The 17409-nt window shown below is 31.9% G+C and overlaps 1 protein-coding gene across 1 annotated transcript; it reads right to left on the bottom strand.

Moving 5' to 3' along the window:
- Nucleotides 1-2283: 2283 nt before the first annotated feature.
- Nucleotides 2284-16553, bottom strand: LOC140442738 (B1 protein-like). The gene is made up of 2 exons (XM_072533718.1): nt 16423-16553; nt 2284-2841 (listed from the first exon to the last, which is right to left on the bottom strand). Exons 1-2 carry the CDS (start codon nt 16474-16476, stop codon nt 2512-2514), a joined length of 384 nt encoding a protein of 127 aa, XP_072389819.1. The 5' UTR covers nt 16477-16553; the 3' UTR covers nt 2284-2511.
- Between the last annotated feature and the right edge of the window lie 856 nt (nt 16554-17409).

The following is a 17409-nucleotide window of genomic DNA, read 5'->3' as shown; positions in this document are numbered from 1 at the left end:
TTAAGGATTCAAGCAATCCTCCATGTAACTCCAGAGAAATGGGCTAAATGTATAGGCCACATAATTAAAGAAGAATATCGTATGTGGGAACTTGACACTCATGTCGAAGTTTTACTAGAGCCAATTATAATTACGCCAGGTGAAGATAATGACAGCGATAGCAGCACTACCTCTTCAGATTTAGACAGCGAATAATATTTTCTAATAGTTTAGTAGGAACATCAGCATAAAAAAACCAAAAAGAAAAAAAAACGAGAAGAACATAGTAAGTGTGTATAGTGTTTGTGTTAGAATAGAACAATGTTTTGTTACATCCAAAATTATTTTTATTTTGTTTTTATAGAATTTTATTTTCTTTTATAGGATTTTATTTTGTTTTGTTTTATACTGTTTAAGTGTTTTGTTTATTTTATTTAATGGGAAAATATGGCTCTTGGCGAACACCCATTTAAAAAAAAGTAACGCGCCACAAGACATACCTCTCGGGTGGTGTGGAAACTGTCTTAAAATTTGTTTTAAAAACATTTCATTGTGTAACTCTTTAAGGACGGGTCACGTCAAAAGACGTTTTAGCGTAACTTCCGCGGCAACCGGGTGGCATCAGTAAGCTTTCTGCAAAATTACTTGTTTTTTATAGCTTTTTGTTTGTGGCATTCTGTATTTTTAGGAGACAGTAGGGAATAAGCCACAAAATATTTATTCATAGGTTTAATTTACTGACGTTTCGATCTCTATATAAAGAGATCGTTTTCAAATATACAAATGATAGCAATATTAATTTTTTTTTGTGGCTTTTTGCTTGTGGCATTCCGTATTTTTAGGGAGAATGTTGGAAATAAGCCAAAATACATCTATTTACATGTTTATTTTACTGACGTTTCGATCTCTATTACAGAGACCGTTTTTAAAGTTAAGAAAAAAAAAAAGAAAATAATATAAGAATATATAAATATATAATAAACAAATAAAATAAATATAACTATAATTTATATCTTTGAAAACGGTCTTTGGATATAGAGATTGAAACTTCAGTAAAAACCAGATAAATATATTGTGGTCTATTTTGAACAATAATATTTAAACAATATAATATAATTAACGTTGAAATAAAAGTGAGTGAACGCCACTGGATTTTCATACGTCTTTCCCCACTTCTACGCCTTTAAACGATGACTCACTCTCCCAAATAGTGAAAATAGAGTTTAGAATCATACAATATTTAAAGTGATTGAGATTTGAGCATATAAAAGTGCTCAATGCAGGAAAAAAGATAGGTGTGAAAGATGCGGTGAAGAACATAATAAATCAAATTGTTTCACTCCGAACAATTTACTTTGTGTATTGTGCAAAGGAAAAAATAGCGCTACAGATAAGGGGGCAAATTGTACAGAAAGAGAAAAACAGGATATTAACATATTAACAGGTATATTTAAAAAATTATGAATACTGAAAATATAACAAATCATGAAGCTAATAATAAATATAGAAAATATTATTCAACAGTAAGTAAAGAACATGAAAGTACTTCCAATAAAATATTCAATCTATAAATGAAAAAAATCAAGTAGCATTGTTTCTAGTTATGTAGACCAAGAAATAATGGAAGCGCACAGAAAAATCTTGCAAACAACAAAAGTACAATGTTTTAATTTTAACAAACTTATTTATCATATTAAAATAGATATAAAACAATTATCAAAGCAATATAGGAGAAATTATAGTAAACTTTATTTCAACAACTTTAAATCAGATTAATCACAATTTAGATGACAAAACGTTGGAATTATTGAAAAACAATATTTCACAATTGTGAACAACTTAAATCAGGGTTGTTCTTCGCAATGTGCGTCTTAATATAAAGGTTAGTTTTTGAATTCTTAGTCATGTAGTTTCGAATTTGTTGTAGGCAGTGGAGGCATGTACCCTTATAGAAACAAGCAGTTATACAGCATTCGAGATAAGGTATGATCATCGCACTTTGATGTGTATCTCATGAATGCATCGGGTTACTCTGCGCAATATTTTTAATGCTACCACAGCACTACTTGGTAGCATTAAATCAATAAAAATATTATTATTATAATAAACAGTATTTACCTGAATACGAGTAATAATTTCTACACATTTTAGTAACTGCGTTATTTTACTTATAGAGAATGACTAAAAAAATAATATTTTATGAAGAACGTCAAATAAATTATTCCAAAATTAAAATTGACACAGAATATAATAAATAAAATATAGAATCTTACAAAAATACAAAAATAGCTTCGGAACCATATTAAGAATGGAATTCAATACCAAATAATTAAGAATGCATTTATTTCATAATTCATAACCAAATTTCTACAAATACAGCAAAGGAGTAATAGAAAAACGGTAGAAAATTTTAATTACAAGTATGAATGAATTAGTAGGTAAGCGGTTAAATAAAAATGAAAGAGATTTAACCTAAATTACGTGACACAGATAATTTTTACGACTTACAATAAGTTTGTATTGAAATATTAACTAAAGATTAACGGCTTTGAAAATACAAAGCCTTACTCCAAAAGATGTCTCAACAGGAGTATCTTTTTGATTTAAACATTTTTTTATAATATCTTCCGCTTTATCACCATATTCATGACGAATGTACTCTGTAGCTTTATTCATGTTTATTATCCCTTTATCATTAATTAATTCCAATGATCGATAAAAACAATGGCTAAATTCTTTCGTTCTTGAGTCAGGTTGGCCCTTTTTTATGTTATCGTAGAAATCTTGAAGAGTAAAATTGTATTCATTATTGCATTTGACTAAAGATTCTTTTACAGCTGGATCAGTTTCTTTTAAGGACGGCTAAAACATAGAGCAATTATTATTTATAACGCCCAAAATTTGATCACAATATGTCAATTATTATTTAGTATTAATGATTACAGTTTTCTTTCCATAAAAATGTAAATTTACCTAATAATTGAAAACTCTCTATTTAATCTAGCAATAAATTTTCCAAAACATATTTTTTTTTGTTTTTTTGGTGTAATAACACCAAGATATAAGAACTAAAAAGTAAGTAAAACATTTCTTTTTAATTTTGCTAGGTTATCAAAACATTACGAAGAAAAACAAAACTTTACCTAAAAACTGTTTGTGGAGGTCACAAGTGAAAAAGAAGTGGTAGGTAGCTCTGATGATAAAGAAAATATAAAGGAAGGTCACGAGACAACTAGTTACCACGAAGTTGAAGAACTAACTAAGCCAAATATCGCACGAGGATTGTTTTTCATAGCACAGCCAAGAAAACTTTATGAATTGAAACCAATTCATAAAGTTTTATTCTCTTTTTTGTATTTGTGGAAATATAAAGAAAAGAGTATGGGAAGCGTATAAAAGTAAAACCAGATATTTGGCATTTAAAAAAAATGAGTTATATACAGATTCCATATGTTAACATTGATGGGAATCCGTTTTTCTGACCCTTATGTTTATAAACAGACATTTGAATGGCATTATTCACAGTTGAAATTTAGCCTAGGTGTAAAGGCAGACATTCACCTTTACACCAATCCAGATGCGACTTCTTAGTCACCTGCTGTCGTATTTGCGCTGTTGCTAATTAAATTCGTATTTCGTTCATACTTTGTACTCACATTAAGATCAAACCTGGTAAACGTACGTTATGAATTAGTGATCATGAAAATAAACAATAATTAAACATTATAAACATGAATACCATTATTATTGAACGAAGTCCAGCTGGTAAAGGGCGAAAACCATTGGTAAATAAGGATAAGTGGAAACGAGAAATAGCCAAAAAACAAAGGTATGTTCACATAGAAGTTTTAGTTTAACAACTGATTTGATTATATAATCTTACTTTTTTAGGTATTCTCGGCGATGTCTTCCTGAATTTGCTATTCTCCGTTCATAAATTGTCGAGAGCACGAAATGTGCCTCAAACTCATAAAACGGTCGTAAACCATAGGCCTTCCTGAGGTGTTTATTAATTAAATAATAATATAATATTTTTTAATACTGTTATATATATAATATTAATTATATTTTAATACTAATATATTTAGCAAAAAAACAATTAAAACTTTCACGGCTAATGTTATGTAATTATATTATTATATTAATAAAAATAAGAATTTAACCATTAACAATTTTGTAAATAAGAATACCTTATCTCTTTGGATATTTCAATACTAATCTTCGCGTCAAATCACTTTACTAGAAAACCTGGAATTCATATCCGAAGGTACTATTCGTTGCAAGATAATTAGGATGGAATTCCCCAGATTTTTAATAATATAATGGGTATGATTTGGCCACGTGCCTCGTTTGTTCAGTTTATATTCGAAACTTAACTTAAAAGTTATTACGAACGAAAACAATTTTTTTGTTTAGTACGTTTTTGATCGCATGTAATTTACGGCTCGTCGGTGTGTCCGCGTCTACGGCAGTAATTAGCGTCTCGAATATTTCTTTTGCGAATTATATGCAGTGCGTGAGTGATTTTTTATTCCATATATCTACGAACATATACGTACCTTTCGCTCGTGCTCGTTTTGTTGGATTATTTGTGATGGCTTCATCATCAACATCATCAAGTTTTACACCGGTACTGTTGCATACAGTCAGTAAGTCTGTCTATTCACCAAGAGAAAAGACTATTGTCCTGAATGTTCACGATGCTCTGGTTTCTCAGAATCCCACAAACACTGTTCGCAACATAGTCGAAAGTTGTGCCAACATGACTGGCGTAGGAGAGTCAACTATATATAGGTTCCTATCAGAAAGAAAAAAACACGGTATAGCTAAGCCAAACACAAACGAAAACTTAAAGAGAGGGAAAAAGCCTATTGAAATTGATGAATATGCCAAAAATGGTATTCGAAGGAAAATTCATGGATTTTTTTTCAAAAAAGAATTACCAAACCGAAACAAAATTTTACAAGAAGTTAGAGACGACCCGGATTTGCCTCATATCGGACGAACTAAATTGTGGCAAGTTTTAAAAGAATTAAATTTCCGGTGGGAGAAATCAGACCGAAAATCACTTTTTATTGACCGGGAGGAGATAATATGTTGGAGAAGAAATTATCTAAGATCCATACGAAAATTCCATGCTGAAGGAAGGCCCATCTTCTACCAGGATAAAACGTGGGTAAACTCAGGTCATACTCTAAAAAAAATTTGGTCAGATAAATATATATTAAGCTCCAGGCAAGCCTTTATGGAAGGTTGGTCTACTGGTATCTCCCCACCTTCTGGTAAAGGCAGTAGATTAATAATTTCTCACATTGACAGTGAAAAAGGACTTGTTAAGCATGGTTTGTTGTAATTTCAGTCCAAAAGCACAAAAGACTATCACGGGTAGATGACAGCTGATGTTTTCGAAGAGTATTTTGAGCAGATGATTGAACACATACCACCAAATTCAATTATAGTATTAGATAATGCACCTTATCATTCACGACTAGTAGAAAGACTTCCAATGACTGCGTGGAAGAAACAGGATATTCTTGACTGGCTGCGGAATAAGTATCTGCCTTACGAAGATGGAATGGTAAAAGCAGAACTTCTAAAAATTGCCCTTCTTCTTCATGTGCCTTGTCCGTTCCGAACGTTGGCAATTAACATGGCTATTCTGACTTTGTTTACGGCAGATCTGAATAGTTCAGCAGATGACAATCCGAACCATTGCCGCAAGTTTTGGAGCCACGAGTGTCTTCTCCCTGGACCCCTTCTGCTGTCTATTTTCCCTTGAACGATCAGTTGTAGTACTCTATATTTATTATGTCTCATAACGTGACCCAAGTATTCCAAGTATTCACAAAAATTGCCCGGCAACACAAATCTAAGTTCAAGGAATACGTATTTGACAAAATGGCGGAAAAACGAAACATTACAGTCCTTAGACTTCCACCCTACCACTGCGAAATAAATCCAATTGAACTCATTTGGGCACAAATGAAAAGTTATGTGGCTAGAAAAAATACGTTATATAAAATACAAGCTGTACGTGAATTGTTATATGAGTCTTTACAACATATTACAGAACAAAACTGGAAAGATGCAGTAAGGCATCTAATAGAAGAAGAACAAAAAATGTGGGATCTTGATAACATAAGTGATGCGACCGTAGAGACACAACCGCTAATTATTAACCCTCAAGATGACTCGGATTCCGAAGTTGATCCTATTTATTTTGAATTTGAATAGTTTTCTAATCGTAATTATATAAGATAAGTAATAATAGTTGTAATCGTAAGGTATTAAAGGGGAAAGGCGCAAAATATCGCCTGTCAAAATGTTCAATGTGTTTTAAATGTATCCATTTTTTTTTCAAATCCTGATAAAACTAAAAAACATTTTTGAAAAATTTAAAGGCATAATGAAATATTTAATAGAATAAATAAAAAGTTTCTTTTGCATGCAATATTTTCAATTAAAAATTATACTATATTTTCTCTTTTATTTTCACCCCTGTTACATAACATTTTAAAATAAACATTGTAGAAGTTTTCAGGGACTTTCTGCCCTCAGTAATAATGTAATCTTTCATTCTGCGTTTAAATTTTTTAAAAATATTTATTAGTTTTCTACGGATTCGAAAATAATGGATACATTTAAAATACATTGGAAATTATGCCAGGCGACATTTGGCGCCTTTCCCCTTAATTAAATAAATGTATCTTTTACAAATGGCAAGAAACTTTTTATTTTTGAATAAAATAAAGAAGTTTTATTAAAAAATACAATTTACATAAGTACAATTTAAAAAATATATTTATTTAGTCCAAAAAAATGTTTCAATCATTTACTCTACGACACTAGTGTATCACATTTGTAACCATTCAAAATACCCTCGTAATAGGATTATAAGGTATTGTATTCCTTCAGATACAAGGTGGGTTAGTCGAAAACATCTTAAACCGTCAGTTTCAGGTTGGGTTTTACTATTATATCGTATTACCTATCCTCTCTGTATTTCAGCTCTCTAATTAGGGTTAAACTTGTAGTGAGCTATCGACAAATTGTGAACCGTGTATAGGTGCGCTTATAACACTAAATGTCGTCAATGTTTCTCGTTGACAATGACCGAAATCAGAAAATTGAACAAAAGCTTTTATAGCAAACCATCAAAATCTTATCAAGACATGTTTGTATTGAAGCACTACGTAACAAATAATCTAAAAAGACCTGGTACGAAAATTAAAGAAAACGTTCTAAATAAACTAAAAACAGTCACTGTTAAGTACATCATCAACACTTCAAGAGGATCAATTCCTGTTTGTAAAAAAACATTTGTAGCGATATTGGGTATTAAAAAAAACCGATAAAAGGGATAATAAAGGAGTATCATAAAACAGAAGTTTTGCCAGCAGAAAGAAAACGAGGTGCCAGAACTTCACAAAAATCAATTTGTAAAAAGCAAGCTATAACACATTTCATTGAATCTATTACTTGCTGCGAAACTCATTACGCCAGGAATAAAATGGTTGTTAGATTGTATTTACCTTGTGAACTAAATACACTCGCGATCATAAAATCCGGGTCACCTTGAAAATTTCAAGTTTCTTGAATATTTTTGCATCTGGTGCAGTAATAACCTTTTTTTAAGCTAATGTATTTTTTATTTGTCATCAATGTTTGTTTTGAAAGAAAAAAAAAACGGTTTTTTTATTGTTTTTATTGAAAAAGCAGAAAACAAACCAAATTGTTGAAACAGACATACGAAAGAAAAAATGAAAAATACAGAACTTGGTAAAACATCAGTAGAATTTCAATGACTAATATCGTGTATTGCCTCCCCTTGCTCTAATAACCTCTTGCAGACGACGGGGCATATTCTCAATTTTTCTCCGGATTACATGTTGTGGTATGTTATTCCACTCTCTCACTAACAGATCCTTAAGCTCCTGTGCGTTGTTAGGAGGAGGTGTATGGGTTTGAATACGTTTTTTCAAATCGTCCCAGAGATATCTGATGGGATTCAGGTTCGGAGACCTAGCTGGCCAGGGTAACCTCGTCCAAGTATTGCATACTGATCCTGGCAACGTGCGGTTGCGCGTTGTCCTGCATAAAAACGGCGTCTTCTCCTAGCCCTGCCATGGTGGGTATAACATGTTCTTCCAGAATCTCCGTAATGTACCTTCGTGCAGTTAAGGACCTATTTTCGATGAAGGGTAATTCTGTGCGGAAGTCGGAAGATACACCTCTCCAAGTCATGACCGAGCCTCCACCAAATGGCATTATTGGAGCAATGCAAGCTTGGGAAAATCGTTCACCGGTTCTCCTCCAAACTCTTACACGTCTATTGGATCCAGTTAGGCAGAAACGGGATTCATCTGACAATAACACTTTGATTCAATCATTAATTCCCCAATGCGCGTATTGTCGAGCAAAAGCTACTCGTGCAACTCGATGCGCCCGGCCAAGTGGCGGTCCTGTAGCCTTACCCGAGAAGATAGTCCGGAAGAACGAAGTCTTCTCCTGACTGTTGCAACGCTAACATTGCAATTTCGTACTTCCTGTAGGCAATTTCGATGCATAACCGCAGTTGAGGTCCGGTTTCGTAAAGCCTGAAACACAAGAAAACAGTCATCTCGTGCCGTGACCGTCTGCCACAAACGCAACAATGCGTGCGGTCTCAACAACAGTCAAGGCATTTTTGGCAAAAAATAAACAATAATAGACACTAATAAACACTAATGGCGGCAATAATAAACGTTTGTTTATTGCGTTTGAACAGAAAGTCGAAGCACAAATGAGACGTTTAAAACAAGCGGCAGTTACAGGTACCATTCATTTTGGGAAGTGTACAGTTTTCCGCGCAATCGGCATTATTGGAATTCTTTGTTACAAAGGAAACCGCTAAGCTGACAACAATTCTCAGAAACATGCATTAGTTTGTATTTGTGTTATTAATATTTACGATAAAGCTCGTTAAAAATGAAATAACGGCGATTTTCAAGGTGACCCGGATTTTATGATCGCGAGTGTATATCGAAACTGTGAAAGATGTATAATTCTACAACGGAGGAACATCTAAAAGTAAGACAGTGCTTCTTCAGAAATATTTGCATATTATATACACCAAAAGTTGATGTATCCAATTTTCCAATTTTTAGAAAAAATGAAAAAAATCACAAACCCACAAGAAAAAATAAAGATAATGAGAAAACAGCGCGTACACAAAGTTGCGAGAAGACAATTGCACAGTAGCAATATTTCCCTTTGATTGCCAAAAGAATCTACCACTACCAAAGATTCCAGACCAGGCCTGCTATTTTAGTATGCAAATAAATTTGTACAATTTTATAGTTGTAACTGGAAATTCAAAGTCCTCACTTAATCTTGAATCAGTAAAATCGTTTATATGGACAGAGAATCATTGCCAGAGCAGTTCAAATGAAATAGTTTCCGCTGTTTATTAAACATTGACAAACTTTATTTGGATGAAGGGGTAGAGAAAGTGCGTTTAATGGCTGATGGTTGTGGGGACCAGAATAAGAATATCACAATTGTTGGAATGGTTCAATACTGGCTACAATGCTGTGCTCCACTTCATATAAAGTGTGTAGAATTCGTATATACGCGTATATACGTAGAAAAGGTAAAAAATGTGCTACCATAATTGATCCAGAAACGTATATTAATTTTATTAAAGATTATTCTACAGTGCTGAAGATGGGAGAAGATTACACAGTTTTTGACTGGAAAGGTAAGGTGAAAAAAGTTTTTAAAAGTCCTGAATCCTGGCATTTTCGTTTCCATCCTACCATTTAAACGAATATTATTTTCAAAAAACAAGAAAGGGTGTGTTTATGTAACAGGCGAACCATTTTATAAAAATGCGCTTTCTAAGCCGTAGAGCATCTGCAAGAAAGGAATGAATATTACTTAAATCCAGTTACGTTTATTAAGTGTAGGAAGACGTTTAAAACCAAATAAAATAAAAAGCATATCAACTTTGTTAACGAAACACTATGGGGTGAATTGGGCGGCTGATGAACGTCTTCATTCCTTCACAAGAGATTTTAACTACTTGGAAAACACTAACCAGGCGGAAAATCATCCTGAGGGACGAAAGATCATCCTGAAGGTGCAGAAGACAAAAGTATGATTAATTCATCTGATACTGAAGATATTAACTTAATAATTAATTTTTGTTTATATATTCATTAAAAGCAATATTTTTCAAATTTAGTTTTATATTATTATGACCCTTTTTAAGTATAACACCCGAGGCTATCAATGCTATAAGAAATACAGAATCAGTTGAGGTTTATTTAGATGCATAAGCAGACATGTGCAACTCTAACGTGCAAAACAAGACATGTTTAACTTTTAAACCAAAATGTCTTTTTACTAACAAGTCTAATTTATTTTTTGTTTTATGTTTTGTTTAGTAATAAATATTTTATCAAAGTTAAAAAATTTGGTTAAAACACGATATTTATTGGTGTCAAATTACGATTTTGGTAGGTTTTTTGCGATTTACTCAAAACAACTTATACGTCAAATGTCTGGTTTTGTATTTATATGCTTCATTGTCATTCAGTCCACCGCATGTGTTTTCAACTTGTTAAAAGCTTTCGAAATGTGGTGCTCCTGGAGACATATTAGGTCATCAATGAAGCTGTCTCGCAAAAAATAGGTCAACCATAACAACTACTTTTAACGGTAAATCAAAGAAAATTATCAAACTTTGTTCACGTGGACCGGTCACGTGGACCAGTAAAACTCTGTTGTAATTATTTAGGAAAGCCGTAAATAAGGTTTTGTGGGCTAGAGTGACTTCCAACCTCCAACGAGGATAAGTCACTGCAAGAGAAAGTCTACGATAGTTACTATAATCGTAAAAAAAAAACAGATATAGCCCTTAAGGCTTGGGAATTGTATTTTCCGGACTCTACACTCATGCACAATTCACGAATAGCTTGCAAAAATCAGAGTATAGTACTAGAAACCTTGTTATAGCAGTTAAAGACGCAGGAGATACATTGTTGAAATCAAAGTTCAAAGTTGTATTAGGTCTCTCACATTTTGTAGGCGTTCTGAGTTCATCCCTATAATTTTTAAGAATATAGAGATGTAAGACGGTAGACTGGAATATTTCCGGCTTACCATAAACTTAATAGTTTTCAGCCACTTTTAAAGAGCTATTTAAAGATGATGTAAGAATGGAGACAATACAACTAAGAGGTAGAGATGGACCTACAATTACCAAATCAATTTATCTATAGGCTGATTGTATAGCAGATATGATATTGCTTCTTCCTACGAGCATTCACTGACAACAAGTGCTGATATGGTCTCAGCTAGTAGTTTTGAGTGTAATTATGTGGCTCTTATATAATATAATAACGGATTTATTACGGCTGTCGCCGCTTCTCCGCCCCCAATTTCCATCTTTTTCTGTCATATGCAGTTGCCTCTTCTAAGTCTCTTGCCGCCATTGCTTCATCAATATCGTTGCGCCAACTTCTCCGTGGTCGTCCTCTCTTTCTTCTTTCAGGAGGGATCCATTCCAGTACTCTCCTAGGCCATCTGTACTCTGGCATTCTTTTAACATGTCCGAACCAGATTAATTGTTTTCTTTCTATGTCATCATTGATATTTCTCTCCATTTTCATTTCGTTTCTTATTTGTTCGTTTCTAACTCTCTCCAGTTTCGATCTACCGCAGCTTCGTCTCAGATAATCCATTTCTGTCGTCAAAAGTTTGTTTCTATTAGCTTTGGTGACGTCCCATACTTCCGAACCGTAAAGTGTAATACTTTGAACTATACTACCGTAAATGTGTTTTTTGGTTTCTCGTCGAATTGTTTTTTGCCAGAGAAGAGAGTTTAAGGCACGGGTCGCTGCTCTGCCCTTGTTTATTCTTTCCCTGATTTCGTCTGCGCTATTTCCCTTCTTGTTGAAAATGACCCCCAAATATTTGCAGGATTGCACGCCTTTGATTTTGTCGTCTTCCAAGACTAGGTCACATATTTCATCTGTTCCCACTGAGAGATATTCACATTTTGTCATATTCATGTTTAGACCTGCCACCTCATATTCTTCTTGCAGTTTTCTTACCATATAGCTAAGATCGTAGCTGTCTTCGGCAATTACTACCTGGTCATCCGCAAAGAAAAGTGTATATAGCTTGTTTTCTTCCACCGTTATTCCCATGTTTCTACATTTTTTTACCCATTTCACTAAGGATCTGTCCAAATAGATTTTAAATAAGGTGGGTGACAGACAGCAGCCTTGTCTTAGTCCTTTTGTTGTTTGAAAAGGAGAGGTGATTTCTTGTCCCATTTTAATTTAATGTGGCTCTTACGCATGCATTATATCTACCTGCAGCTTACTTCTTATATTTTTTTTTTGACTCTAGATGGTACTCCTGATTTGTACATTATATTGGTCTTAAAGTAACGGTCTTTCGTTCTTATTCAACCAGTATTCCGGCTCTATTATGTCTGTAGATAAGTTTTTCTATAGTTTTCATTACAAAAGACATTTAGCATACTGCTTTAAGTGACTTTTCCAACACCTATCCATTTTACCAGTTTTGGTGTAAATACTAACCTTGTTGACCTCCATGCTTTTGGTATATACCCAGTTCGATACTCAGCGGAAGCAACATACTCATTTGTCTGTACAAAAGTTTTGTTCTCTTTTGTAACAACAATATATATATATATATATATATATATATATATATATATATATATATATATATATATATATATATATATATATTGTTATATATATATATATATATATATATATATATATATATATATATTGTTATATATATATATATATATATATATATATATATATATATATATATATATATATATATATTGTATCTTAATAAGAGATCTGAGATCCAGAATCTTAGCAAAATTTACAATTTTATATTGACTTTTGACTGAGCTATTTTGCATCTCAGAGTTTTCTTTGGTTCTTTCCTTTTTTTGAAATTTCATTATTAATTGAATATTTACGATCAAACTGCTATTACTAATTCAGTTTTGTTTTGTTTTGAGTTGTTTTTTCTAAACCTATTTACTAAATACTATTTTCTTTCGATTGCTTATGTTATAATTTACATTTTTAATTTCCCGCTTAATTTCAAGTTGGTAATACAGTTGGCAGTACTAAAAATTCACTAACAGTATTCTGTTAGACGTTATTTTCAAAGTTGTTTTTTGTATTTTCTCCAAACTATTTAAACAATAACTATCCACTCACTTTCTCTTTCTGCTCGTGAAATGTGACTGAAATCAAGCCTGCAACGACGACTGTTTCAACATGTCGTCCTTCATTTTGTTTTTAACTTTTATCGTTTTTAGTAATTTTTAAAGTGTTTTTTAACAGTAACATTTTTAAGTTTAGTTGCAACCTCAGTTTTATCATGTTATTTAACGTTGTTGTTTATGCCACGAATCTTACATTCGGGTAAGTTTTTTATAGTTTTTTACAGCCTTTTTGGCACCATTCAGTTTGTTACAACATAGTAATTTTCTTTGTAGACCTTGATAAAGGTGGCAAAAAACCACCGAAAGCTTGGATTCAGAATAAATAGTACGCCTTAGCAAAGCTCTATTTTTTATTGACTACCACACCCAAAAAGAAAAAAGTATTTACATATATATATATATATATATATATATATATATATATATTTATATATATATATATATATGTATATTTATATATATATATATATATTTATATATATATATATATATATATATATATATATATATATATATATATATATATATATGTATATTTATATATATATATATATTTATATATATATATATATATATATATTTATATATATATATATATTTATATATATATATATATATATATATATATATATATATATATATATATATATATGTATATTTATATATATATATATATTTATATATATATATATATATATATATTTATATATATATATATATTTATATATATATATATATATATATATATATATATATATATATGTGTGTGTGTGTGTATATGTCAATTATTGACAATTGAAAGACGTCAACTACTTCAATGATTTACTAGGATTCGTTTTTCGCTTTTATTATTTTTTTAAAAACCTCCTCAGTTCTCTACAAAAAGTAATGATATTAGAATATAAATAAAAAACGAACAGGGTTCATACTTACAAAACAATTTGTAGGTTTTTATAATGTTATAAAAACTCTACGATAACTAAAAATTAAAACTTATGAAAAAAAAACAAAAACACGAAAAACTGTATGCGAGCACTAGTTCATTTATTTAATTTTTGGTGATTTTTTTATTTTGACCGATGCCTTCATTTGGATGTTTTTATTAAAGCTCTTTCAAGGGTCAAACCACACTAGTATACTTTCAGTTGTTGAATGTTATAGTTCCACATGTGGCTTGCTTTCGTACATGTGTTTATTTGGAATGCAGTTAGGTACGATTATTGAGGTAATTAGTAAAAGAAAACAAACCGAAGTTTTTTGAAAAGGATTTAAATTTTTTTTTTACATATTAAATTCAATGGAGAATGAAACAATTTAGACTATTACTTAAAAAAAATAAGAAGAATAGGGATTATAAAGTTCTTGTTTCGTCTGTATGGGGTTTTTTACTTGTTCAGTATGATGAGAAAGTGATATATCTGGCTCGGGTTATCGATGTCGGGTCTTTTATTTAGGGAAGCTGAATGTTTTAGAATTTGGCATATTTCAAGGATGAATCGCTTATGATAATTTTGTTATTTGTGGGACGTTATGTCGCTTTTATGGAACGTTAGTCGACCTTGAAGAGAGCGAGTGGTCTGGCCAATGTAGCAGGAGTTGCACTCTTCACAGGATATATGCTAGACGACATTAATTTGTTCTAAAGGCACCAATGGAGTTTTTGTCTTCTAAAATAACTTTCCTACGGTTCTGGTATCTTTTAAGGCTATTTTAACTGGTAAGTTTTTGAAAAGTTTGGTAAGCTTTTTCGTGATTTGTGGGAAGTACGGCTGCGAAACATATTTTGTGGTTTTTTCAAAATTGTTTGTTGTTCAATTGGAAATGGTCGCTAATGTTAGCCCGTTAGGGGTTTCAGTAATGGACTGTCCATAGCTTTCCGAATATTGAAATTTATTGATGATAGATTCGGGATAGTAGCTATCTATGAGAATGGGCTTCAGTAGATTGAGAAATTCTTCTTTATAAAGTGGGTGTGTCAATGTGTGTACTCTAAAGCTGAGGGCTTGTACCAGGTTAAGTTTATATTTGATTGGGTGTGTCGAATGGTAATTAAGCAACGGTTGCTAGCCATTTCTTTTCTGTACCAGGTAGTGACTAATATGTTATCATGTGTGCGAATAATTTGCATATTAAAAAAGGTAATACTGTTATTAACCTCAAATTCACATGTAAATTGCAGGTAAAGATCAAAGCAGTTAGAAACTGATAAGATGGCCAGCGTCTTGTCCAGTTGATTTGCTAAAATCAGATCGTCGATATACCGTTTTATAAAGGGAACCTGGAAATCTAATTTCTTGACACTCTCATAAGATCGTCTAATACAAAGTTGCTAGAATAGGAGAAATCGTGGATCTCATAGGTATTCCAAAAATTTGACGACAATATTTTGTCATTGAAAATTAAATAATTGGTGTCAAAAGAAAATTTTAATAATTCGGAGAAAGTTTCCCAAGATAGCGGACTGTGGGGTTCGATTTTTTTCCAATGATTGTGAAGAGACGTTAATACACTGGAAAGTGGAAGATTTGTGAACAAGGATACTATGTCACATCTTACTAAGACAAAGTCTCTGATTAATTAATAATTATATATAAATTAACTGAACTGAAAAAATCTGTGATGTTGAAGTCATTATTATAATTGTATGCTTGCGAAAGAATGCTCGTTAGAAATTGAGCTATATTCGTGCTCGAAGCATTTATTGACAATAATATGAGTCGCATACTCAGTTGTGGCTAGTGAATTTTGGGGAGACAGTAAAATCTAGGAGCATAGCTATTGTAATTATTGAGGGATTTGGCTAGTTTCTCGTCAAGTTTGGTAATATATCGGTTGATTTTATTGATGTAGGTGGGTTTGCGAAGAAGTGGTGTTAAAATTGACTTTTGACACCAATTCTTTAATTTTCAATGACAAAATTTATCATATCTGTGTAATATTTAATATTATCGCCAAATTTTTGGGACACCAATGAAATTTACGATCCACGTACATAACTGATAAAGCTGTTAAAAAAAATAATAAAAGCGAAACGTATTTGCCAATAATTGACCGATCAAACCTCTGCAATTCATCTATTGAATATATAGCAAATATAGCTACCAAAAACTTTAACCTAAAGAAAGCAATCTCGTTGACATTTCTACGGTCTAAAAAGTACCCCAACTTACCTTAGCGTTAACTATGGATCCAGATAATACTAAAAGAACAATAATACTATACATTTTTTCTGAGGAATGCGATGAGGTAACTATAACAGTTGAATATATGCAACACTGATTTATCAGACTAATACAGCGCTGCTTTTAACTTCTTTTAAATATTTAGAGTGTAATTGATTCATTTAAGTTATTAAATATTTACCTTGGTGCGTATATTATTTGTTTCGATTTTTGACCACGAAACTGATTTAATAATTTAATCAAGCTATTTACGACCGATGTGAAACATTTAGGATAATAAAATAGGTTTAAATTATTTCGGTGTAGTGAGTACGTGGAAGTATTTACTTAAAATAAAATAATTATTATACGGTCTAAAGAATAAGATAAATATTTTTCTAGCAAGTTGAAATTATTTTATGTTTTTAGATAATTATATCATACTCTCATTTGACGTGGCGATCCTTTTGTTTTATTTTATTGATAACAGCATCATTCACCTTGGGCTATTAGCTGCCCTGTAATGAAAACCTAAATACTTAAATCTAAACAGTATTTTTGATTAATTATTAGATTTACAATTAGGCAAGAATGCCATATTATACAATTTGTAAATAGGATTTACAAAACATTAACAGTTCTTCTTATTGCGCTGCCTCCTTTCGAAGGTTGGCGGTCCAAATGAAAATTGTAGCTTTGGAAACCGCTGCACGAAAAATTTTCAAACCATCTTCTCAGGTTTTTCCGCCACAAGTTCTGGCGTCTTCCAATTGATCCTTTGCCCTGCACGTTACCTTCCAATATGATTTGGAGTAATTCATATCTTTAACCTCTCAACACAAGACCTAAGTATTATATTTTTCTCTCTTTGATTCTTTCTCTTCTTCTTCTTCTTTTTATATAGACATGACTCTGTCTGTTTTTTAATGTGCCTCCAGTAAGTTGTCGTTCCATCGTTTTTGTGGTCTTCCTACTGATCGTCTTCCTATTGGGGAA

Source organism: Diabrotica undecimpunctata, chromosome 6 (genome assembly GCF_040954645.1).
Source record: "Diabrotica undecimpunctata isolate CICGRU chromosome 6, icDiaUnde3, whole genome shotgun sequence".
Lineage (NCBI taxonomy): Eukaryota > Metazoa > Arthropoda > Insecta > Coleoptera > Chrysomelidae > Diabrotica > Diabrotica undecimpunctata.
Note: the sequence above shows the minus strand (reverse complement) of the source record. Positions and strands in the feature narration are given on the sequence as shown.